Genomic DNA, 25,401 nt, shown 5'->3' with positions numbered 1-25,401 from the left:
CTGGCCGCTTGTTTGGAGCAGAATGGAGCAAATGGAGCAGCACTTCCACCCCTGCGGATGTCACTGAAATATGAAATAAACTGCCAAGTGATGATGTGGAAACTACAGAGTGCAAAAATTTGAGTTAAGCGTCGATAAGCATTTCAGAAATGATGTGCAAAGCTCTGCATTTGTTTAATTATTGTAGTACGTTATGAAATGTGCTCCTATTTTGTCCCTCCCTGTAACGACCTTCCATGGAGGGTAACAGTATGACTAAATAAATAAATAAAATAAGGAAATACCTACCCTGAACTTCATTTCAATTATTCATCTGAATAGTTGTTTTACTGCAATTACTTTGTTCATGATCTCCCCTCATGCATTACTACCCACTCAAGGTCTTTTGGAAAACAAATAAATAATTGAAGAAACCTGTGCTGTGGTTCACCTTTATCAACCATGTCTCGCTTATTTTCCTACAAGGACCTAAAATACCATTTTCACATGTTCTTCAAGGCCCACTGTGGCAGAAAGCCACTGAACCGCCTTCACAGTTCAGCTGTATATGACAGGAAGTGACAGGGTGAAGTGAAATTTGAGCATGAAATGTCCCTTTGCAGCACAAGTTATGGGCTTCAGTTTAGTCTGAGTATTCAGAGATGCCTGGCTCTCGTAGATGCCCAGTGCTGTTCTGAGACAGCCTGAAAATGAGGTCAAATCTTGACCCATATTTGAGCGTGGCTCCAGAAAAACTGTGAAGGGCGTAGACTTCTTTGCTCCTTGAAGCTGGGAACAAAAAACTACCACATTCTATCCAAGGTGGAGAGTAAATCACAGCAGAAGCAGCAGCTCACAGCCACTTAAAATCACAATGGGATTTAAGATCAAAAACTGAGGAACACAGCACCACATTTTTCCCTCAGTAAAATTCGATCAGTTGGCATTTTGTGACTTCTTTGACTTTCGTTAGGTGACAATTAGAGCTAAGAAATTTGGAGTTGGAAGTGAAAACCTCCCCATTCAACTGAATCCAGCGACCCTGATAATGACATTGTGAGGAATATGAACTGGTGATCACTGGTTGGGTATGTGTGGCTCAAGATCAGAGGTCTCTCACTTTTTTCTTACACACACGCACATAAAAAAAGAGAGCACTGACGCCATGATAGTGTGCTCATGAGTGGCGACACCTGTATTTAACATTCTGACCTTTTCTATTTTTTAAAAGCTAAGTTATCTTCTTTAGAAAGCAGCCTTTCTGTATTGATGTAACAAATGACTGCATAATACACCTTGCGTTTTTTACTTTAATTGGATGGAATGCCCCATTCACGGTTAGTGTAAAACAAAGTACCGGAAATCTCAATTTGTCTTCAGAATTTCTTCAATGAAAATTTACAGGGTCACTGCCACCAGTACCACGCAATTATAATCAGAGGGCAGTGCCCCGGCCTTAACACAGCAATGAGCAAACTGATAACATTTTCTCTTATCATTCACAGCCAGGCAAAGATAAGATGCTCTACTGCTTACAACAATAAAAACGAGCTTCACTTTATTTCAACACCATATTGTTGCACATTAACCAGACTAATGAAACCTGGGCCAGGCAAACATAAGAAAAAAGGATTTCACTCCAATATTTACCATTGCAGCCTTTTTTTTTTTTTTTTTTTTCATTTATGCCAAATTTATAGAACATTTCTTAAAATACTAAGCTTGTATAAATATTGGACTTAAACTGATGGTTTGATCTGGTTTATGGGGTTCAATGTCTCAAAGCATCTCGGGGGAGTGAAACTGACGCAAATTTTAATTTTAAATAGACCCTTTGCAAAACTCTGGAAGTCAGCTTCTCTGCAAAGTAAAAATGCCTTCACTATGGTGGCCAAACCTGTCTTGTGGGCACAAAGTTGGTGCAGTGCAGGAGACGTCTATTGAGACAATAATGCCCACCTCCATTTCCTGATTTCCTGTGCGCCTCTTCCTTGTATTGCTGTCATGATAATGGGATTAAGAATGCAAGCCAGCCAGTCCTCTCGGGTCCTATTCATACCCCATCCTCTAACCTCCATTTCCTCCCGAATTTCCACAGCGAAGGAATGCTGCCCGCCCTGTTTGTGCATGACATCAGGCTTGATATAGGAATATTGTAAGCTGCACCCAACTTCTACTCCAACAATGCACCATGCTGCCATGGTAAAGGGGTTTTTGCTAAACAGCAAAGCTGACTTGTGGAGTTTTGCAAAGGGTCCATAGAAAGCTGCGTTTGTTCAGGTTTCTTTTGCTTTGTCATCAAACTAGTTTGTTTTGTTTACAGAGTGTAAAGGCCAACTACAATAAAACTTTACTTTGACTACAATGTTAGCTAATGTGATTGACGAATCCTAAAGCTATTTGTAACAAGGTTTTATGCTCCTTAGGAAAGTTAGTTCTATAGTTACAATCATTTTAAAAGCTGCGTATAGCAGATGATGCACTCATTTCGAAACGTGAAGCAGAGTTGGGCAACTTCTTTTGCATATAATGTATGAACGGGCACTCAAAAAACCGCCTCCAAGCTGGGCCCATTGTGGGCGAAGACTTTGAACGATGTGCAATAAAAAGGTGTTCGCAGTGCTGCAATTTCAAGTGATCAGTATTCGCGTCCCTCACATTATCCTAACATAACACGTGCCCACTCGCTGAGGTCTCTCTACAAGTAGCAATAAGCCACCAAAATGCCGCAACTACAGTGCCTGAGGGCCCAAGTGTTCCCCTTTCTACTGGCCCTTAGTAATTTCCCTCTTCCAGTTTTGGTTAGAAAAATGATGCTTTTTGTGAGCAATTTCAGAAAGACCCACTTCAATTAAGAATGGCATACTTTGTTTTAAACACTTGCTCTTTTGACGCATTACTAGAAAATACTCCCTTCACGAAGAAAGAAATTTGACTGCCGCCTTTAACATCCTAAAGCTGTGGAGAATGCTGTAGTGGAGGGCTTCAAAAATTTTGACCACCTGGAGTTCATAAACATGCACTGACAACGCACGGTACACGAGTGCCTTGCTTTCTGCCTCCATTGGAAGGCAGCTGCCATGACTAGGTTCAAATCCACATTCTTGGAACCAGCAATAAAGCGCCCCAATTACGAGCCGCTTGTCATTGAACATTTTTTCAAACATAACTTTCCGCTTTCCTTTTTCCACTACTTCTTTATGCAGCTATATAAAGCAGCTTTAAAGAGATCATATACGCTCAACATCTGAGTCTTTCATTCCATTAGGGCAGTTGATTAGTCTGGTCATTCACATTTTCTCGTCCAAAACTTCAAAGCAGGAAGGCGTCTACTCTTAATAAGCAGCTAGCAAATGAACACAAAAAATTGCATCTTGCATAACAGCAGTAAAATTTGTAATGTCGCAAAAATGTGTGCCATGACAGGGCTCGTCCCACGTGCAAATACTACACAGAAGAAAAGATCTCTTCCAAGACAAATATTTCATCATACCATTACCATTACTTCTTGCAAAAATGCGTGGACTACAGCCAACTAACCTGCTTGTCTCCAATTCCAAACTGCTTGTAGTACAAAAAATGTCCTGCAGGTCCCTATAGCTACTTGAAATCTACATTAATGAGGCCCCTTTTCAAGTGAAAACAAATCCCTCGCATCTGTGAAGAACACCCAATCAATCTAAGCTTATTCCATTACTGGGATGAAAAAAAAGCCCTGTTTAACACGGCGGCTTTCAAAACTTAGACTACTTGGCTGTTCAAAGGAATACAGAAAACCATAATCCCTTGATACTGCTGTATTGTGTATGTTTATCTTGTACCTAAGACAATGTAGGAGGGTCATTCAATAGATTAAGTAAAAACGAATTAGAACCGTGGTTTGGGAAAACGTTTTATTTTTCAGTGTTGACCCCTCAAGCTCCATACACTGTCCAGCGATGCTCTGATATTTTGCGCGACGGCGTATACGGCTCGTTCAGTCGTAAAGGTGTGGCCGTACCCTAGGTTTAAGAAGAAGGTGTCAGAAACGTGTCGGGAAGAACATAACGCGATTTCATTGCAAAATTATAACCCAACCGTTATTTGCGCAGCATTCAGGGGAGTGTCATACCATTTCTCTGCCCATTTAGCCTCCACCTCAAGTTGGAGGCTAGTCTGCGAAAGCGATTCGAACCGATGACAAATTTACCTCTAATTGTTCACCCTTAATTGCTTGTGGTTCATGGTTTGTGGGGTTTAACGTCCCAAAGCGACTCAGGCTATGAGAGACGCTGTAGTAGAGGGCTCCGGAAATTTTGACCACCTGGGGCTCTTTAACGTGTGCCGACATCGCACAGCACATGGACGCCTTGCTTGTCGCCTCCATAGAAAAGCGGCCGCCGAGGCCAGGATTCGATCCCGCATCCTTGGGAACAGTAGTCGAGAGACGTAACCACTGCATCACCCCAGCGGGGTTAACTGCAAGTGCAGGTGACGACCGAGAATTGCGACAGATATACTGCACCTTTCCTTTCCCCAAAAAAGTAAACCACCTAAAGACATTCAACACTTTGCCAAACTCTGTGCCACTCTCTCATTGCCAAATCACCAAACAAAACCATGTCAAACTATGCAAAATGCGCTTTCACATCTCTTAATTGGTTTAGGTGGAGTTAAACTGAGGCTAATTTTGTGTCCAGCATATACAGCTCATTCTCCTAGAAATGTGCCCTTGCCATGACCTGGCATCGTGTCAAGAGCCACTAAATGTGGCGGAAAAAAAGAACACACACACTATTGCATAAGCTCTTAAGCAGTGCCCAAGCACTTAAGATTTTTTATTATTATTATCACTCCCTTGGAAATGAAGGATGCCTCGAGACCCTCAAAGTCACCATTCACAAACATAATTGCCTCTTCATCTAAGGAAAATTTCTTAATATCCCCATTTATTTGTTTAGGTAAGTAAACTGAAAGAAGTCACAAGAGGATAAATGCAGATAATAAGGTAGATGAGGCACTAACCAGAAGATCAAGTCATGCATATCAGCTACTGCGATAACCGATCTGTGGGGCAGCATACCATCATGATAAAAGAGTGTTTTTTTTTTTTTTGGTTTTTATTTATTTTATTTTTTTTTCACATAGATCTTGGCTGTTTAAGCAGTTGTTTTTCAGTTATCCCAGAAAGCTGCATAACATAGTCCTGTTATCGTTTTGCGATTTTTCATGCAGCCCAGCAAACAACTTTTCCTAGGGAATCCAAAACAGCAGTAGCAATCACCTTTCCGGCTGATGAAAACAGTTTGTCTCTTTTGGAGTCCTTTTACCAGGCCCTGCCTACTGCTTTGGCTTCTTTTTAAACTCTGGTGCGTACCGATAGAGCCACATATCACCAACTGTTACAAAGTGATGCCAAAAGTGCTCCGAATTACGAGCTAGCATTGATAAACACTTCCCAGAATTGTCAGCCCTCTTGGGTTTTGGCTATTTGTCAGCTATCCCGGCACCCGGCACGCAGAGAGCTTCTTCATCTGCAATTCTTCACGAACGCCTTTGTGTATCCTGTTTAACGAGATGTCTACAATCTCAGCTTTCTTACACATTTTCATTCAGCGGCCATTTATAACAATATCCCAAATTTTCGCTGTTTCTGGGCTGGTGGCTTCCATTGGGGGTTCAGGACATGATTCATCTTGAGCTGAAATTCAGCCACATTTAAATTAATTGATCCTGTCGTAAATTGTCATAACGATGGCACAGAGTCTTCATGACCATTTTTCAGCTCGGTTTTTATCTGGCCAGCCATCCAATGATTAATGAAATGCTTGAGCACTGCGCAATATTTTCCTATTTTGACGATAGTCACTGTGGAGCTTGTTTCAAATTGCTCTCAGAACGTTACTAACCATAGATGATGGCAGAAACAAGGTCGGATGTCACATAAAAACTGCTCCTTGCATGTTTCTTGGGAGAAAAGTAACCTCTCGCATTTCTTGCATTTTTATCGTACTTGTCAAACAGCTCTAGTAGAATGGCTTTTGAAAACCTGCGCTTTCAAGGTTTGATGCAGTAAACTTCCAACACATGTAATTCACTACACTTACTTATGGTATTGGAGAACTAACACACAAATGACCACCATAAAAAAAAATTCAGTGTCCACTGCTGACTTCTGAAGACTGCCACTGCAGGGTCTCTTGCAAAGCAATTCTGGCATAACAAATCTTTTTTTTTTTTTCCTAGAAATTGTGGGGTTTATTGTCCCGAAGCGACACAGGGGTTACGAGGAGAAATGTAGTGCAGGGCTAAGAATTTATTTAGACTACCTCGGGTTCATGGCTATGCACCTTAACACGCACTGACAACGCACAACAAACAGTCATCATTTTAATTTCACCTCCCCTAGTTCACCCTGGATCCCACAGCTCAGTGGTTGAGCACCCTAATCACTCAGCAACTGAGGTGTTTTTTTTTTTTTATCCAAAGCAAAAATGAAAGTAGCTTCTGACCACTAAAAATATTTTCACAATGTTTTCTTGGACATTACGTGGAAGTAATATAACTGAATGAAATCATGCAAAACACTCGTGTAAACCATCAACTTATAGCCAATTCTATTTCACTGTTGTGAAGTTGATTAACAGTTTCAGCTCGCTTCTACACGAATATTGGCACAAAAATTTATAACACAAGTGAACAAGACAGACTACACGCAAAAAACAATCCGCTGCTTTATCTAAAATAGAAGCTTTTTCTACCTTTCTGGCCCTTAACCAAACACCATCACAAGAACTTAAAATATTAGGCACGGTCTTAAAAAATAGCTCGGCTATTCGGGCATGCAACACAATTAGGTAAGCATACAAGTCCTTGATAAAACTGATGAATGAAAATGACACCTGCAGCAAGAACAATTTGAAGTCTTGACAGGACTGCAGGAAATCTAGGTTGCATTGCCCCGAAATAGCAGCAACAGTCTTTGTGCGCACAGTCATCAGTAAAGGTTGCAAATTATTTGCTGCTAAACATCAGGCACTCTACTGACAAATTTTACAGCTGCTACCTCTGCACAGCGTGTCCAGAATGAACTACAAAGGTGAGCAAGCTGGTGGTCTAGAATGCTTGCATGGCCAGCCACCAAGCAAATAAATCAGTTTGTTCAGCAGGTGCTAGGTTTCATGGGCAATGTTTTCACCAGAGCAAAGATTGAAAACATTGAACATAGAGAGGCATATTTCCATTAACAGTCGAGAGCTCTAGAAAAGAGTGCTCATATTACTTTAGAATATGAAGAATTAACCCGCCTGCACCAACTGCAGTAAAAACAAATAAAAACAGATTACGGTTAAAATTACCAGGCTTATCAGAGCTTGCAAGGCACTTGGTTTGACTTTTAAGCTCCTAACATTAAAAAAACATGCTACTATAGAAATGTGTTGTTATATACGTTAAATTGTTTTCGGGATTTTTACTTAACAAGAATGCAGTCAATCTCACTCTCTAGGGCTGCTGGTGAATGCTCAATAAAGAAAAATAATCAACAGTGCGCTCTCAGCAGGAGTCCACATAAGCATAAAGAAGCACACGTTCACAAGTGTGCATCTGCGAACAGTTATGATTCCAGTAAATGCCATCAGGTACGGTATAACATATTTGCAATAAAAGGCGAACACTGAGCTAGCTTTCTCGCAAAATTTGTGAAAGGTCATCTTCAATGGTTACGTAAACCATCTTCCTTTCGTAACGTGCGGCACGGTGGTTGTCAACGGTATGACCGATCGGATTAGCAGATTTTTGTCCCGACAAAAGGTAGTCAAACACTACGCTATAAACTAGTAAGGGCAGTTGACACACTGGTGAGGTCAGGTTAGGGCGCTCCAGACCTTGGAAGTGATCCTGGCTTTCGGGGACGTCGGCAAACCTACCAGATTCTGGCCTGGAACTAATTCCCGACACAAGTGACCGTGATTATAGTTTACGGACTGAGGAAACATGACGAATGTTGACCAGTAATGACGTCCTTATGAACGTCCCTCATAGCAACGCGAGGTCGTTGTGTGTGTAGCGCGGAAAGCGAGCTTTCATGTAGATGACGAACGCGACGCTACATCCGTAACCAACGCCATCCGTGCGACTGATACACGCAAGCTTGAGACCGGCGCGAATAATTTGAGTTTGAAAAACGCTTTCGCTCGGCAACGCGCACTGGATAAGTTCCACACGCCTCAAAACGATGTCAAAATTTTAATAAGACAAAAAGTTTCTTTCAAAGACAGCTATTACGCGGTACATCAAGCACCGTTCTCAGTCCCAAAATGTTCGGCGGGAAGCATGTGACCACTTTTCGGATACTAGCTCCCATTCATAATATATTCTCGGAAGTTTGAGTGAATTCGCGTTCCCTAAATGGCAAATGAACCACAAAAACCAACACAGGAACTCCGAAATGCAAAGCATTTTTTGACAAGCCCCCCTCTCGGCAAGCGTCTACGGGGTACCCCAGAATCGGGTCCCCACTTTCAACACACGGGCAGCTTTGAACGGCTTATCAAGTGGAGAATAATGTGACATAATTACCTGATGAGGCAATCCGTGTTAACTCCTCCTATATAATATTAGAAGTCCGGTCTATTTTTGTACACTTTTGGGCCAGCACGGTCACTCACACAACACCAACTCTGGTAACAAACATGGCGATTTGACCAATGTCGCCCTCTTGCGGTAAAGATCTTAAACAATACTTTTACTACAATGGTGTCGTACTACATTTGAAAACAAAATGTCGACAAAAATTTAATAATTATCTTTAAATTGCCATAAAATTCTTTAAAGCATAATAATTTTGTGATTTTTGTTTTAAGATTGTTTTTTACAAAAATTTAAAACTTAACAGAAAGTTTTGGTCTGCAAGTATAAATTGTTTTGTAAACCGTACACAAATATTTAAATTTATTATATTTATTAACAATAAAAAACGTTTTGTTATAATTATTGTTCTAATTTGTTTACTAAACCCAGCCTTAAGATCACAGGCCATTTTCCGCAACTCCCGTCAGCCACAGTGCTGTCATCTGGCGGGTCGTGTGGGAGGCTGTGATGCGGTGTGCCAGGCGAGCAAGCGTTGGTTAGGTAGTTATGTCTTTGGAATCCCGGCCCAGCAATTCGCTTTTCAAGCGAAAAGAGCAGCTCAAACGCTGGGAAGACTCCGAGACGAACCGTGAGAGTGCCGAGCCGCCACCGGACAAGCCTTCCCGTATCAAGTTCAGCGATGGCTGCGTCTTCCTGGCCGCCTGTGCGGCGGGCGACACTGCCGAAGTCGAGCGTCTGCTCGCCGCCGGTGCCGACATCAACACGACCAACGTCGACGGTCTCACAGCACTGCACCAGGTACGACACGGCGCTGACACGACGCCGACATCCCGCCCGTACGCCTCGCGCTGTGTAGAAATACCATTTTCACGAACCCCCCTCCTCCGCCCCGGTGTTCGACTTCACAAACCCGCCCGGAACCTACTCTACCAACGGGCGGGGGGGCTTCAGGGATCGGCCAAGGCAGGCTGCAGCGGTGTATACATCAAACACCACCTCCCTCGCCGGGGTATTTGCGCTGAGTGTTCGATAGTTCGTGTTGATTTTTGTTGTGCTTGCCTGTGTGCGTGTGTATATGGCATCATGGCTGCTGCTCGTCGCTGTATAACTTTGGAAACCAAAAAGAGGGGAAAAAGAAAAGTAAAAGCCAGCTCCGGGTCGGTTTGCATGGCCGTGCTAGCTAGGCCCGTTAAAAAAAAAAAAAATAAGAAACGGGCGAAACGTTTACGGCTACTTTCTGGTGAAGCAGCGAATGTTTGGCTCACGGTATCGTCTCAGACTTGTGCATTTTCTTTCTGTTCTGTGACCGAAAGTCTGTAAAAGTGGCTGGAGGACGACTGTCAGCCGCCTACCGCGGAGTTGAGCACAACGGGAAACATTGGCAGAAACAAGAAGAAAAAAAAAAAAATACACCGCTGACACGCCTTTCGCCGAGCTCTGTTGCTGTGTGTGTGCTTCCTTACAATGTGTGTATGTGAGTGCGTGCGCGCAAGAGCGCCTGGCCTGGGTCATCTGTTAAGCCTAGTCTCTCCAAAAGCTCGTCTGTGGTGCTCAGTTTCTACTCTTTTTCTTCTTTTTGGTCTTTTTGCCGACGCAACCAGCGCAGCAAGACCTCCCTAGAATTGTTGCCGGGAACGTAGTTTGCGATAATGCATACTACCCTAGGCTAGACAGGTAACAGACTGGGAGATGGGAAAACAATATCGTCGGCGCGCGCGCCAGCTTCGTCAAAGCCGTCAATGAAGTTGGGAGCTAGCAGCACGCGTTGTCGCGGGAGAGCTTATGTGCTTGTGTGACCTCCGTCGAAAGAACAGTTTTCTTCGCTCGGTGGTGGTGGTGGTGCTTCTGTTGGCGATGGGGAGAGAGTGCAAAGGGTGTGGGGCGAGTTTCTGTGCGTTGAGCAAGCGAGCAGAGAAAGAGAGGAAGGTCCTGGGGCTCCCGGACCCCGGGTTGTGGTGCTAGCTGGCTGGCTCGCTGGCGGCTCGGACGAGTTGAACCTCTTTCTCCTTCTCTCGCACTGTTTTAGTTTATATTTAGCTCCCCTAAGGGATGGGCTGAAGCGAGGGAGGGTATCGTAGAAGTGCCTCTTCTTCTGCCCTTGCCACCGTCACAGCGATCCTTCGCAGCCCCAGGCCGGCAGGGTTGTGCCATCACTGCGCCCACAGCTCGCGAAATGCGCTCGCTGGCGTCGGATGTAGAAAGGGGTTCTCTTCCGACGCCCAAAGCGTTGCTGGCGTCGTCTTTGGCGTAACACGGAGGGTTCGTTCGTCTGCTAGGGTGCACCCTATCGTCTGCTGCTCCAGCTCGTCGCCCCGATGGTTGTTGGGCACGCTACACCGCGCCGAAGACGTTTCTATTTTTTACTGTTTGCAAGTCCTTGGAGAAAACTCCCCGTTCTTCGAGCGCTTCTCCGGCCTCTTTTTTGTTCACCTGCCTGTATTTTGTCGTTTCACCTATTTTTCGTCTTTTTTCTCGTTTGTTTTCGGTTTGGAATCTCGCATGGCTAGACGCGGTCTGGGGAACTTGGTTGCAGCTCTGCGGTTTTTTTTTTTTTTTTTTTTTTTGGGGGGGGGGGGGGGGGGAGAACTCGGTACCATGCCGAAATATCGAAATCGCCCCGTAGAGGTCTTTGGCGTTCTTTTCTAGGTCGCGTGTTCTCTTGTTTTTTTTTCTGCCGACCGGGTGATGACGTGCGCGTGTGTGTGCGCGCGCCCCCGTGACGTAAGAGCGACATGCTATGCGCGCGCGACTTTGACAACTCTTTTTAGCAGCCGCTGGTGGCGAGACTCGTCGGTGTGCTGTAATCGTGTCAGGTGCTCCATATAGGCACCCCCCTTATTTTTTTTTAGTGACGTCGTCGTTTTTCTCAAGTCGTTCCAGCTGACTCACTCCCCGGCTACTTATCCCGCACGTGCGTTTGTTTCCTCGTAGCGTTGTTTCGCCGTTATCTTGTCATTTCCCGCGGTCGATGTCTGGAATCGGAAGCTTGTGCGGTTTCCTAATAACGGGAGTGAGGTGAGCGAGGATCTGAGCGCTTTTGTTCAGCGACATGTTGCTTCTTCCTGGACTGTCGAACTCAGACGTCGATAGCTGCCGGGCATTGCGCGATAGATCTTCATTGTTCGAGAGCGCCCTCACATTGATCTATACTAGTATATCCATGTAGATATCGACGGCTGTGAGAATCGGCAAGGGCATTCAACCTAGTTGATTGTGATTATGTGTCAAAGGTGGCACAAACATTGTAGCATCAGCAGCTGTTTCCAGATTTTTTTTTTTTTTTAGAATTTTTACTCACCCTGTCCCCTTAATGCACAAATGGCTGTTAATAGCTGTACAACAGCTTTGCTTTCAGCAGTGCTCAAATAGTTGAGTACTGAGAAAATACCCCCAATAGAAAAGCAACAGTTGAAGTAACAGACTTGCAAGGACACAAATAAAAGTGGATAAAGATGTGGGCTGCCAGGTTATCGCTGCTCGCCACTGTTACACCAAGTTTCGAATGGGTGGGTGGTCTACCTGCGGACAACAACAGTGGAGTTGTTACCTAAATGGTGCATTAGCCAGAACATGACACTTTGTTGTAGCACTTCTTCATGTTTTCAGTACCCCTATATATGCAATGGAGAAGTGAGCTTAACCAAGTAACTGTCCAAAATGGTTGACACACAGTTAAAAGTACCGTGCTTGTCAGGCAATGCCAGCCAACTGTGTAGAGCTTCCTATATGGGCATGCAGAGGCATGTAAATTGGAAGAGCAGTACTTAGAAGGGCACAGCTGCTGTAACCTAGCCAGGTGCGAGATGCATGTTAAGAAAACTAGTGTTTTTTTCTTTCTTTCTTTGTTAAAACCGAAAATTCAGTTTGGCATACTTTTATTGATGAATTCTTTTTATTATTATTTTTTTTTTACCAAAAAGGTGGAGACCTATTATGATTGATCCTTTCTTTGAAGTTTTTTTTTTGCAGAATGGTAATGTCTGGAGCTTAGTTGTATACCAAATTGGTAATGCTGACTGACACAATTTTGCAAGAACAACATGTGATGCATTACATTCTGCTAATAGTTTTTTTTTTTTTTTTTTCCTGAATTTCGTTCTCTCGGAGTTGCCACTAGCCATTCTTCAAGTTGGTGTGGTGTGTCTTGTGAACACAATGTCAAGTACTATTCCTCGATTAGGTTGGGCAAGTGGGAGTTATTTTTATTCCGTGCTCTACTGTACATAAGTGTTTGTTCACTAAGGTGTTTTTTTTTTTTTTTTTTTTTTGTTCCCATTTCATTTTGTGACTTATAATTACCAGTATCAAGCTGCAAGGGCTTGGCCTTTTTTCTCTCACCAGCCAAGGCATTGCAAGTACAATTTGCTCAGAGTTATTGTCGAAGGTTATTAATGATAGAAAGGGGTCAATAAATTGGCTTTATACAAAGGGTACAGAAGTGCATAAGTTATTAATGAATATGCAAACAAAGGTAGAATATCTAAATTTGATGCTGGCATACAACTATCCTGAAAACGGAACAAACTTGGATGTGGGAACATTTTTCACTTGCTTATGTAACCAGCAAGAAATTTGTTGTTTAGGAGGCACCTCTGGAAGTGACTGCTTCTCCTTTTGTCCACATTTTCATTTCGCAGCATGCTAAATGAGAAACATTTTGGTACATCATTGTGCTTTTGTGCAGTTGCAGCAGTTTCCAGACTGCCCTGTTTTTTTTTTTTTTTTTTTTTTTTTTTTTTTTTTTTTTTTCAGTCAGTGATTACCAGCAGTGTGAATTTTTTTTTCTCTACTACATGGCATGCGGCCTTGTTGACTGTTGCAGCCCCTGGCGAGGATTCAAAGTCAGCTTGAAGTCAAGAAGTGTTATTACCTTTGTCATTTTAGATATTTTATTTTGTGGAATTTGCACGCCTGAAACATCAGGAATTATTGGGCAGCCATTACAGAGCGCGTCCGGTTCATCAGTAAAATTTTCTTCAAAAGCATGTCAAATGCATATTTATGTAATACGTTCACTTCTTAAATATAAGTTAGATAGAATTTTAACGGATAGCAAAGTAAACTCACAAAATGTAAATTTTGTTTTATATAGTATTATACCCTCGGGAGGAACTTACAAGATTAAGCAGAACTGCTGTCAGGCTTTATTCAATTCTAACAGTCTGGTAAAAAGTGCTTCTGCAAGGCCTTTAATAATTGCTACCTGTGTAACAGGTATTTTTCTCAGTGTCGGAGAAATCGTTCACGGTAAATTGATTATATTTGTCATCATTTTGTGAGTAGTGTGAATGGTACCATACATTTAATATGCAGTCCACTGCAAGCAAAGCTTCATGTTTAAGCAGCAACCTTGCTCTTAATGCAAGTTGTTTCATGTCCATTTGCTACCTACCATTTCATTCTAAATGCATCAAGTACATTTTATCCAGAGTTCAGCGCCCTTAGTGAAATGTATCCCGCTGATTAAATGGACAACTGGTCAGTTGTGCCCATAGTGCCTGTGCCTATCATGGCTCTGATAGAAACTCTATATAGTGGTTTCAGGGGGAATTTTTTTAATCAGTGGCCGCATGGTGTATCCTGTTGCCAGAACAAAGACTTTTGCGAAGATCAAGTTCATGTAATGGCTAGGCTATATATACCTACATCTGCTCAGCAAAGCAAATTTTAACCACAGAATTCATTGTCCAGCTTGGATCTCCCATGTGTGATGCTTATTTTACCCGATTCTGTCTCTATAAAGCAAGGTCTTTTGAGTTCGGCCGTCACTGTAAGCACATTTTGGTTAGCTATCACTAACCATAGATGTGGGGTCCTTCGTTTTCAATCCTGGTGCATATAGCCCACTTTGCACATGTGGGCGTTTCTTTTTGATGTTGTTTATTTTTTACAGTTATAAAAGAAGACTAATACCACTGTCACGCTGGCATTTCGAAGGTCCTCGAACCAATTTTCTATCGACTCGAAGGCATTTGAACGCTGTCACGCGGACATTTTCAATGGCCATTGAGTCAATAGTCTATAGAGTTAATGGAACAGCTCACAACTCTGTCAAGATCTCGAAGGCCTCCGAACGTCGTGCAAGATTGCTAAGTGTTGACCCGATGAACGTCACGCACGCTTTTGTGCACAGCGCGTTTACAATACAAAAACATCAACAAGCGTTATTATTTCTTACCTTTAATTTACGCTATAAAATATTAGTATGCATAATAGTTTAAAACTAGCATCGCTCTTTTTTTGAGGCGCATTATTTTTGTGCTCTACCACTGTAACTTGCGCCGCTAAAAAAAAGCAAACACAATGAAAAGCGTGACCGTATGAACGTCAACGCGGGAAAAAACAAAAACAAAGTTGTCCTTTAATAACAACTAAAAAGCTGCAATTGCAAAATAAAATATAACTTACCTTTTTTAGTATTTATAGAAAATTTTTAGTTCGTTAAGCGAAACCGAAAGCAATGATAGTGGCGCCACAAAAGTTTGGTGCCGAACACCAGAACTATTTTAACAGCCTTTGAGCAGCGGCACAACTCCTTCGAGTTCAATCTCAATTGAAAATCTCGAAGGCTATCGACTCAGTCGATTTTAAAAATGACCGTGTGACAGGGGTATAAGTTTTCTGGGTAGGTGTCATTTAAATAAGGTGGTATATTTCAAACAGCACAAACTCATTGGCATCAAGGAGCACATTTGCATTTTTTTTTATATATAAAATACTCTTTGGCTGTTACAATCAGTGACAAGATATCTCTGGCATTTTCAGTCAATGTCAATCTTTTTGTTTCCCTTTGCATTTTGCCTAACATAGCTGGTTACCAAGGTACCTGTGTACCCACTGAGGTCCGGAAATTTTAAGGGGCTTGCTTACTGACTTCGAAATGTCATCACTTCACAACAAGCACTATTGGCAGATTTGGGGAACTTTTTTTCTTTTTTTTTTTACAGTTTGTGCCCTTCACACTGGTTTATTTTTTCTTGTTGTTGTAGCTTTAAATCTGCTCAGAAGCTGCTTTTTGTACCACATGGTGAACTAGAGTGAAAAAAATAAATAAATAACCTGCAGCAATTTCAAGGTGGCCAATTTGTACTGTCATCTGCTGCGCAGCATCATGTGTACAAGTGTTCAGGGCCAGCTGGTCATGACATTCGCTGGAATGTAAGCACGCTTTCATCCTGTCATGTTCCCTGACAGGCTTGGGACAGCGCTTGTCAGTTCTTGCTGGAAATTCAGTCTGTCTGTCGAGTCTTGAGTCCCCAGATGTTCTTTCTACATCAGAATGTCCAACAAAGAGATGTGGCATTGTTCGAACGTATGTAAGGCTCCCAGTATGTGCAGCAATTTTTCCTCTGTTGTGTTGCTGTTTGCTTGACTCGCAAAAATCCAATCACGAGGAAGGCTGGTGGCAGTGGCCAATTTTAGCTTTGTCGTGTGCGTTGCATTTTGTTTTATTTTAACATTATGAAGTTAGAGTACTATGACCAACTTGTGTAATTGCATTCTTTGTGAAAATTTCAGTCATTATTAACTGGTTGTAGGGAAATTCGATGGGGGATGCATGTCTGGTAGTTGCTTTTGCATTGTTTCGAAGAAGGGGAAAAAAAACGCTGTAAACAGCCTTTCTGTGCATTCTTCCAGTTTGCCATGTGTGGGGCGGTTTTTGCACTGCCTATAACCGCCGTGCAGCGTCCCAGATCGGGGTTTACTGATGGCATAACTGCGCACCACATGACCCAGTCAAGAATAGATTATCGTAGGCGAGGAGCTAGTGCGCATGCGCAAATCGCCCTCAAGGTACCAGATGGCGGTTTGGCGATTATCTGCGCTCACGCCTGTCCCTTTGGGCCCAATGGGCGTACGCAATCCGTTGTTGCGACTGTAGAAAGAAGGAAAAGAAAATGCACGGACCTGCTACTGGCTCTCTAGTTGAGCCACCTCCGCTGATTGATTGATTTATAGGAAGGGAAAGACGCGGTAACTGTCTCACTTGTTTTCTGTGGACACCTCAACCATGCTGTAAGGGAAGGGAGGAAGGTGGGAGTGAAAATGGAAACAAAGAGGAGCCGTAGTGGAGGTCTTCGGAGTAATTTCGACCACCTGGGGATCTTTTAACGTGCGCTGACATCGCACAGCACACGGACGCCTCTTCGTTTCGCCTCCATCGAAACGCAGCCGCCGAGGTCGTGTTTGAACCCGGGTACTCCGGCACACAGTAGTCGGGCGTCTTACCACCACCTCCGCTGCCTCGTGGTGGCAAGAGAAAATAGAGAAGAAAGGAGAGGGACAGAGAGACGCGCGTCGCAACAGCCGTCGCCCATCATCGAAGCGGTGGCGGGTGCAATGACGGCCTACAACAGATAAAAATTTGGTGGCAGGCTAGCCCCCGCTACCCCCCGCCGCAAGCGGCGGCTGCGGCGGCGGTGACCTACCATGATCTACTAGTCCCAACCCCGTAGGGCCATGAGCGATGTTCGGCAAGGGGTATCTAAAATTACTGTTGGTAGCATATACAGTAACTCAACTTAGGGGTATCCGCATCCGTGCGCGCCATGCGGGAAGTCCTGGATCAAATGTACGATCGAAGCCAGACCAAGACCATCGCAGACAGCTGCTGCTGTAATTGCAGACGGTCGTCAAAGGCGCCTTCCTTATGGCAAGCGAAGCTGGCCAACGTTTTTAGAAGCTGTCAAAGCCGCCTGTTCTCGAGACGCACAGCTTATCGTGCAGTCCGCTTTGAGCGGCGAAGAAAATGAGCCTTGAACGTCGCGTCTGGCGTGGCTTATTAAACCACCCAAGCGTTCCCGCAGTCCGCGCGGAAGCGTCGACAGACGAAAGGGGCGGCGCAGAAGACCGTCAGGGTGCATGAAGCCTTGCGAGGCGAGGAGGGTGGTTTACAAGCTGCTCGCTGACGTCGCGCGGCAAGTTTTGATCCGATCGTTAACGAACCGACAGAAATCGGTCGCGCGACGGCTTCGACTCCCTGCGACTCGGGGGTGCCCGTTGTGTTGTGTGAAAAGTCGCGCGCGTAGCTTGATCTGCTAGCGGCGAATAGTACACCAGCAGTGTGGGCGCTACTGTTCTTGGCTCTCTCTCCCTCTCGATGGCTCTTTCCGTTGTCTCGTTTTGTTTTCGCATCCTTCGTGTTTTTATCGCCCCGCAGTTTCGTTTCTCCCGAAGCCGTCGCTATCGCCGGGACCGGAAAAGGGCAAAAAGAAAATTGCTGCACGCTGGTTTGATACGGTGCGCGCGCGGAAGCGGGAAATTGTCGCTCGGTGTGCATCTGAGCCGTGACTCAACCGTAGCAAGAGCCCGCGCATGTGTACGTTTTTGTACATATGTGTGTTTGTACATATGTGTGGCATTCTCGAGGCATTGCAGATGAAGCTATGTGATGTTAAGAAGATAGTGAGAGACCGGAAAGCGTGGCGTGACATGGTCCATAGGGTCACGAAGAGTCGGACACGACTGAACGCCTGAACTGAACTAACTGTGTTTGTTCGGTAGCGAGGGCTTCATGCAAATGCTGTTCAGTGGGTGGGAGCTACCCGCGTGAGGGCTGCGCAGGTCATCTTTCGAATGCATTGCGGGCCAAAAGTCACAGAGGCATAGCCCTGCTAAACCTAGTTAGGCAAAGTGAAAGCGCCGTTTTGCTTGGTTTTGCTTTGGTTAGGGTTAGATTTAGACATGGGCAGACATGATTTTGGCAGTGATTAAATTGCCTCGACTGTGGAGTCAAGGACGCTGTCAACTACAAGAAGGAATATTTAATACTGTATCTACCGTCAAAGGTCGAGTGGTAGCACACTATAGGCTACCTTGGTTAAAGGAGTATGCAGGTTCATGTTTTATCCTTTGTAATGATGCCCAAGGCATTACTGTGCACGGATCACCATGTCATATTCGCCTAAGGCTGCTGAATAATTTATAATCAAATTTCTTTTTTCACCTGGTTCGGTTTCAATGTCCGATCGATGGCTGTGACGTCAAAGTCAATTCTAAGTCACCTGAGGGATGAAAATACAGCGATGTAATTACTCGCGTGATTTGAATTTACTACAATGATAAAGCCATCCTGTCTCAAGAAAAGGAATCATTACAAGTTAAGAATCTGACTTTATCATCATTTTTCATGCGGCGCGGCGAGACTTGATTGTGACGTCACAGCCATCGCGCGGTTGCTGAAACCGGAACTGAGGAGAAAAGAAAATTCAATTATAAATTATTTAGCGGTCGTAGGCAAAAACTGCGTGCGGAGCGAATGCAGGAATTTCTTACACATCATTAACAAGAAGAAAAATGCCACCAAAATTTGGTGTCTATAGTCCTTTAAGGTTTATAGTGACATTGTGACCTCTGGCTAAGTTGAAGGTCAAGTGGCCAGCCAGGTTGACCTGGGCTGATGCATGCCTTAGTGGAGCTTTCACATCAAAAACATTGGGGGAAGGAAGCAGAAGTGGAAAGCATTATTAGTAATGCACTCAGCTGGAACGGGAAGTGGTCTAAAGCAAACGGAAAGGGTGTAGAAGAAGAGGAAGAGCAAAAGGAGGAGTCTGGAAAAGAACTCAGATGAAGTGAAGAAAAACAAAGCAGGCAGGTCATTCTATACCAGGTGATCAAAATTTGTGGACTTCTGCACCACAGCGTCTCTCATAGCCCTAATCGCATTAGGACTTAAGCCTCACAAACCGTCAGTCTAAAGACAAAGGTGAAAAGAAAGCCTAGGCTTGTGGAAACAAGCATTCTCGTTTTTGTAAGAATGATAGAATTGCGCACACTTATGCAATAATGCCACCGCAAACAGCGTAATCTTCTGATTGGCCCTGTTAATCATGCACCATGCATACCAGAAGAGCAGTGACTTCTGTATGAGTTTGTGCCAGCGCTGCACTGTAGCAACTACTTTTAGAGCCTCATGAGCAGGATGCCACTTTTTCCAGTGCAAAACTTGTAGAGCACTGTACCGTAGTCGAATGAAACTCAGATCTACCATCGCCGTTGCACAGAATTCCTTTGGCAATAGAATTAGTCTGCTGTTAAAGTTTTTTGTTTTGCTAAACCGCGAGCTGAAAGTTTAGGCTTGATCATTTTTATTCCTCTCACTTGTATGGTGTAGTCAAACATTAAAGAGCTTACCTTATTTGCTGTTGCAATAGGTCAGCACAACAATGCAGCCCATTGTTACCAGCTGCAGTTTTATTTTAAGTTGCACCTGACTGTGGGAATGAAAATTAGATGCAGTTTTCCTCATTGTCCCATTAAATACCATGATGGTTTGAATGGTCAAATTTCAAAATGCTTAGGGAATCACTTGTGACTTTGCTTGAATGTCTGCTCTAGATATCAAGTAGAAAGTATAAGATCTGTGCTTCACCTGATCTGCTTCTCTGTCCACAGGTTTAGCAGACTTTGTCAGGGGTGTACTACAGCAACATGCTTCTTTGAAAGGCCTGCAGTGGACATCAAAATATATCAAACAAGGGTTTATTATTTATGAGGGGGATAAGTGCTCCTATTAAAGTACAGACATACTTCATGATAGCTTAGGAAAAAAATGTATAGTAGGCATGGTATAGTTGCAAAATTTTGCATTTGGAATGCTACAGCATCATTGCTCAGTTTGTTCTCCTTAGTTTTTAGTGCTGCATCCCAAGCTTCTTTGATATGAGTGGTAAGGCAAAAAACTAATGTTTGTAAAATAATCTCACAAGGGCAAACTCAAAAGTAATCCCTCAGCACAAAGATTGCCTGCAGTTGTTAGAGAGTAAAGTAGAAGCGGATGGCAGACCTACCGGAACAATGGAATCGGTCAAGAACTTTATGTGCTGAAGCTGATCATGGTCGAATGGAGATTGTGCTAACACCAACATTTTATCTAAATGGTTTTGTGCCATGTTGACATAACTCGTGCACACGTCATACACACAACCTTATGCTTACCAAATGAAAAAAAGCTCTTCGGGAACTGTACAGAGGCATGGTGACAGTAAACATTTTGTTTGCTTGCATAGAACAAGGGATTATGACAAAAAGATGTCACAGTATTTTAAAACACTCGTTACTTTTGACCTCGGTTCGCTTTTGGGAGAAAATGCACAAGACGGGCTGTAACTTCTTGAGAACTAGTAGTCGTTTAGCACAGCACTTATTTCTAGTCTTCTGTTTGGCACGTGGTGGCTTTAGCCTGCACTACTACAATAAATAACGTGTGCTTTTGTTCGCTAGGATTTTGGAATGACAGCGACCACTGACCCCCTTTCGCCCCTTGCTTTTCGCATGTGCTTTTCGCCCCTATCGGAAAGCAGCTGCAGTTGCTGGGATCGAACCCGCATATTTGGTATCAGTAGTGAGGCGCCCTAACCAGTGGGCCACTGTGGCAGGGTGCTTTTACAGTCTTGTGAAAAAGAAAGCGCATACTTTTTCAACTCCGCTTATGTAGTAATGAGGAGCACATTAAGGACTTTTTTTTACAGCCTACCTTCCTTTGACCCTCCCACCTCTTTTTTACTAGAGAGAAAAGAAATTTCCCTCTCTCTGTTTTTCCACCTGCCAGTCTTGGCAGGCAGCTCCTGCCAGGTGGCAGATGCTTAAAACACACAGTGGACATTTTCTGCCTTTATGCACTCCCTAATGCTTTCACATTAAAACACCTTGTGCCATGGCACACTTTGGCCAAAACAGCCCCTGAGGCATAAAAGATTCAAACTCATCGTCTGTGGTTGTCAAGAGCTGTGGCGCTCATGAACCACACAGCAGGCGACCGTCACAGAGCACAAGTTGCTCACCCTCACCTTGAAGCTCATCTGTATTTCCCCCTTCTATCTCTTTTCTCTCTCCCCCTCCCCTCCTTTGCTGTAACCGTTGCAGCTTTGATATTGTGCCCATGGTGGCTTCTAAATTTGACGATGGGGAGGTGATTCACGGTGCTTGACAGCTGCCATCCTCTCCCAGAACTGAGAGACAAATTAATTTCTGCCCACCATGCAGGGGCTTTGCCAGGGGTGGAATGGGCCTAGAAAACCTGTGGCCTTGCTTCTGAGGCCTCCCGTGATGTGTTTTCCTTCAGTATATATATATATATATATATATATATATATATATATAATTTTCTTTTTGGAAATGCTGCTTGCCAGTAGTGTAGCTTTCATTTCTGACGCTTTCTTCTATTCCTCCTTAGCTTCTGGTGATTTTGATATTGCAGGCCTCTTTTTTTTTTTTTACTATTATTTCCAAGCAAAATTGCAAGCACTGTTTTGCACTTTGCCATTTATTTCCTTTATAAAGGTCAGGTGGTGTTCCAGTAAAGATGTTGGGAATAGATCAGGTTTGGCATTCATGTGAGAGAAGGCACTTGTGGTCGTATCGTTAATGGACATATTCTTGTTGGACGTAATTTTGTGCAGCACAAACTGGTTCGTGCGCACCGTTTTGTCAGGCTGTGTCACACAGAGGGATGCACAAATAGGTCAATTTGATAAAGTGTGTCTATACTTTGTTTCTACTTGAGGCTGTCCGTTTAAAGTTGTGACAGATAGGTGGTCTCTGTCACACTTAGCGAGAGGGAAAGAGTTGAGGACTGTAATATGGTGAATGGGGCAGTGCATACCGATTTTTCTTGCATGTTTAACGAGAAGCCAAAGCAACACAGAAGGTGTAGTCCTTAATTGTTGCAAAATACATTGAGCTTAGCATATTTATATTAGTAAGACCATAACAGGTTTTTTTTTTCTTTTTTTCATGCCCATTTGTGTTGCATTTGTGGTTTTGGAATGAAAAAGCAAAACATAATTGTACTTGCTGTGCTTTCTGTGCCTATTAAATATTATTTATTTGCAGATTTGTGTTGCTTGCACTTACACACTGGCTGTATGTTCTTGCCATTGAAACAAGAACTTGTAATCCTAACATATTCTGGCATTCCAACAATTGCTTCATGTCATCACCAGGGACAGAAATGCAGCAAAAGATGATAAAGAAAGGAACTGATTGCCAACATATGAAACGCAACAATGCTTGGCTTAGGGCTTATGCAAGATTGCATGCAAATAGTTGCTGCAAAACCGCCCGCCTACTTGCGCTGGCTTTGTTACGTAGGTGACCCATGTGACGATGACTTGAAGATGTGGGTGAGGAACCGCGTAGGTGCGTTGTGGTAAAGTGCGCCCTATCTGCTTCATTCTACTGCGTGCCAGGGACGAATGTGCCCAGTGGGGCTCTCTCCACTGCCTGCTTTTGCGTCCTGCCTTAAGGCAAGGGGGAAAACACGTGTCAGCCTGGCTGCTGGCGGCAGCTTAATTGTTGCACTGTTGCCAAAACACTGCCCTGAGTCACCGCCAGGCACGCGTGTGTGTAGGCTCCCGCAGTGGTTCTTGCATTATGGGCTTTTCTTTCCGAGGGAGCAAGGAGCTATTAATCACGTGGCTGTGGAGCTTGGGTCGTTATTTTATTAGTAACAGTAGCTCGCTAAATTCGCTGAAGGTGTGGAGCTGTCACCACGGCTCGACAAAAGATTGTGTTCATTCATTTTGTCTGAAAGTCTTCGGCCTGAAGAGGTAATCACTGAGTTGTAGCTTGCTTTGTCATGTGGAGGCATTCCGGCTCGTCTGCAGATAGAACATTGCAGAGTAGTACACGAGACACCTGTGGCAACCTCATTTACCTGGGCATTGTGCTCTGAAAGCTTTCTTGAAAGGCTCCTTCTTGGAGCTCCTTTTCTTAACCCACCTGAGCTGGGCCCCAAAGTGGTACCCAGTATACAGAAGGCTTCATAAAGAATGCCTTTGTGCTCAGACCTACAACAAAGACCCCTGGGCCGACAACACTTGCTCGTCGCGCCAAGCGCGTAGTTTCCAGAAGTAGCAAGAGGGGGGTTGAGGGAAGGGAAAGAGGGGATGGGGTTCAGACACGGAGTCCGGATCCAGCGTCGTCTGCGTCTGATAAGCAACTGACAACACGGGCGTTGTTTCCGTTGTCTGTCGTGCACGTCCTGCGTCGTCACCATCTGCAGCATCCCTCTGCTCTTTTTCTTTCCCCTTGCACCCCCATCTGGCACGCGTGTGAAGGCTGACAGATCATTGTTCACCTGGCGGCCGTGGTCTTGGCGGGTACCACCCTATTTTGTCGGCAGCCTCTGTGGTGGTGCCGCACCTTTCACCCGTCGCGTTCCCCTCGATTAATGGCGGGAGCAAGTGGCCGCGCCTACTGGGAAGGAAACCAAGAGTGCCTTGGGAGCAGAGGTGCTGTTCACCTCTTGCCAAATCTGCTCCAATTGCCGTGTGCCTGCTTGTAGAGAGCAACACAGTTGATTTCTTGCCATTCACGTGTAGAAAGCATCTTCACACCACCTATACGTAGAAGTAGAAAAGTGTTCATTGATGGACTTCATTGTCGAAATACATAAGTGTGTCGTTAAACTTCTCTTTTTTGCATGTTTCTCGTGTGTACGTAGCCTTTTCCAAGCCATTGCTAATTCTAGGGTGAGCGTGGGTTCATTTCATTGACTAGCTTGTAGTCCCATATACGTTGAAATTTTACTGAACAAGTGGCACGCTGGTAGAGACCAGTTGCTGACCTTATTAGTCATGGGGAAAAAAATAATCAATGCCTATTTTTGTGGCTTTTATATGGGTCCATGAATTGGAAAGAAAAAGTAAAGTTGCATGGCACTGAAAACTCTCGAGATCAGTCATCCCGACTGACATCTAAGTTCGTCTTCAGAGTGAATTCACATGAGGCCACCTTCTGAAAGGGTTGTTGCGGTGCAGCGTCTTTCATTGCCCCTGCCCCCTGCTTAGGGCCATGCAAATTTTTTATTATTATTTTCGCTTTTTTTTTTTTCAAGGGAGTTGTGACATTGAGAGCATGGAGGGGGCGAGAGAAGGGGCAACCTTCCGTGAAGATCACGGCACCGCAGCCACCGCCGCTGGCAACAGCAGTGGTGGTGGCATCAGTATCTCAACCCAGCAGGGGCTAAACGAACGTCGCCATGCTTCTGCCGCTGCTGCTTCTTTTGCCTGGGTGCACCCCCACACTGTCCCAATGCTTGCTGCTCTCCCCTCGCCCACCTCGAAGAAGTCTGATGGACTAAATTTAGAACCCCTCCCCACCCCATTCCTTCCTCCTTCCTTCCGGCCTCTTCCCTCTGCTCTGTATAGCGTCCGCCACCCCATCCACCCGTTCACTCTCTCATGCAAACATGGAGGCCGCCACCTTCTCGCGTTGCCCAGGGGCCTCTGCTATTCCGAGGATGATGAAATGCTGCCTGCCCTCCATCTGCATTTCTTTGCTTGTGGTAGGCTCTGAAAGGAGGCCTGGGAGGGCATCAAAGGAAGGGGTTGCGTTGTTCTTTCTGTAACGGCCATGAGCTTGGTGCTGTGTCCTTTTTTGTTAGTTTTTCCTCCCTGCTCATTTCTTGACTTGATGGTTTGGAGCTCGGCGATGAGTGTTGGAAGAAAACGAGGAAGGAAGTTGTCATGCTTGGGGATTGGTTGTTTAGGCGGGTGGGTCCTTGAATGGTGGATGAGGTTGGTTCGTCTTTGTGGATGGAGGTTGAAGGGGGCACTGCTGGAATCCTGCGTTTCTGCTCTGTTTGTTTACGGTGCCCTCAGGATGAAAAATACATTGCAGGGAAGAGGGGCCGACAGACACCATAGAGAAAAAAGAGTGGAAATAATAAGTGCGCAGAATAATAAACTATACGCAGCACGACAAATTTGTCAGTAATGATACGAAAAGAGACCTTGAAAAACGAAAAAAAGGTAAAATGATGCCACTTATTTTTTTGTCATTTTGCTGCTGTTGGACATAACATTTTCTTTTACTACTCAAGCAAGCAGACTGTCAGATTGGCCAAGT

General features: G+C 44.3%; 2 protein-coding genes across 7 annotated transcripts in view; one reads left to right on the top strand and one right to left on the bottom strand.

The window, feature by feature from the left end:
• The window catches only part of LOC146173031 (CCR4-NOT transcription complex subunit 2-like), a 43,704-nt gene extending 35,029 nt beyond the window's left edge, over positions 1-8,675 (bottom strand). For all 3 annotated transcript variants that reach the window (XM_084584093.1, XM_084584094.1, XM_084584095.1), the window contains exon 1: positions 8,539-8,675. The gene's annotated coding sequence lies outside the window, so the exon portion shown is untranslated. The remainder of the gene's footprint in view (positions 1-8,538) is intronic.
• Positions 8,676-9,016: 341 nt separating this feature from the next.
• The window catches only part of Mbs (Myosin binding subunit), an 86,247-nt gene continuing 69,862 nt past the window's right edge, over positions 9,017-25,401 (top strand). For all 4 annotated transcript variants that reach the window (XM_084583247.1, XM_084583245.1, XM_084583248.1 and 1 more), the window contains exon 1: positions 9,017-9,348. In XM_084583247.1, the coding sequence (XP_084439373.1) occupies positions 9,097-9,348 (252 nt within the window). In that variant the 5' untranslated portion in view covers positions 9,017-9,096. The remainder of the gene's footprint in view (positions 9,349-25,401) is intronic.

The sequence above is a fragment of the Amblyomma maculatum genome, chromosome 11 (genome assembly GCF_055883805.1).
Source record: "Amblyomma maculatum isolate TAMU_Amacu chromosome 11, ASM5588380v1, whole genome shotgun sequence".
Taxonomy (NCBI): Eukaryota; Metazoa; Arthropoda; class Arachnida; order Ixodida; family Ixodidae; genus Amblyomma; species Amblyomma maculatum.
This window is presented reverse-complemented; position numbering and strand designations above follow the sequence as displayed.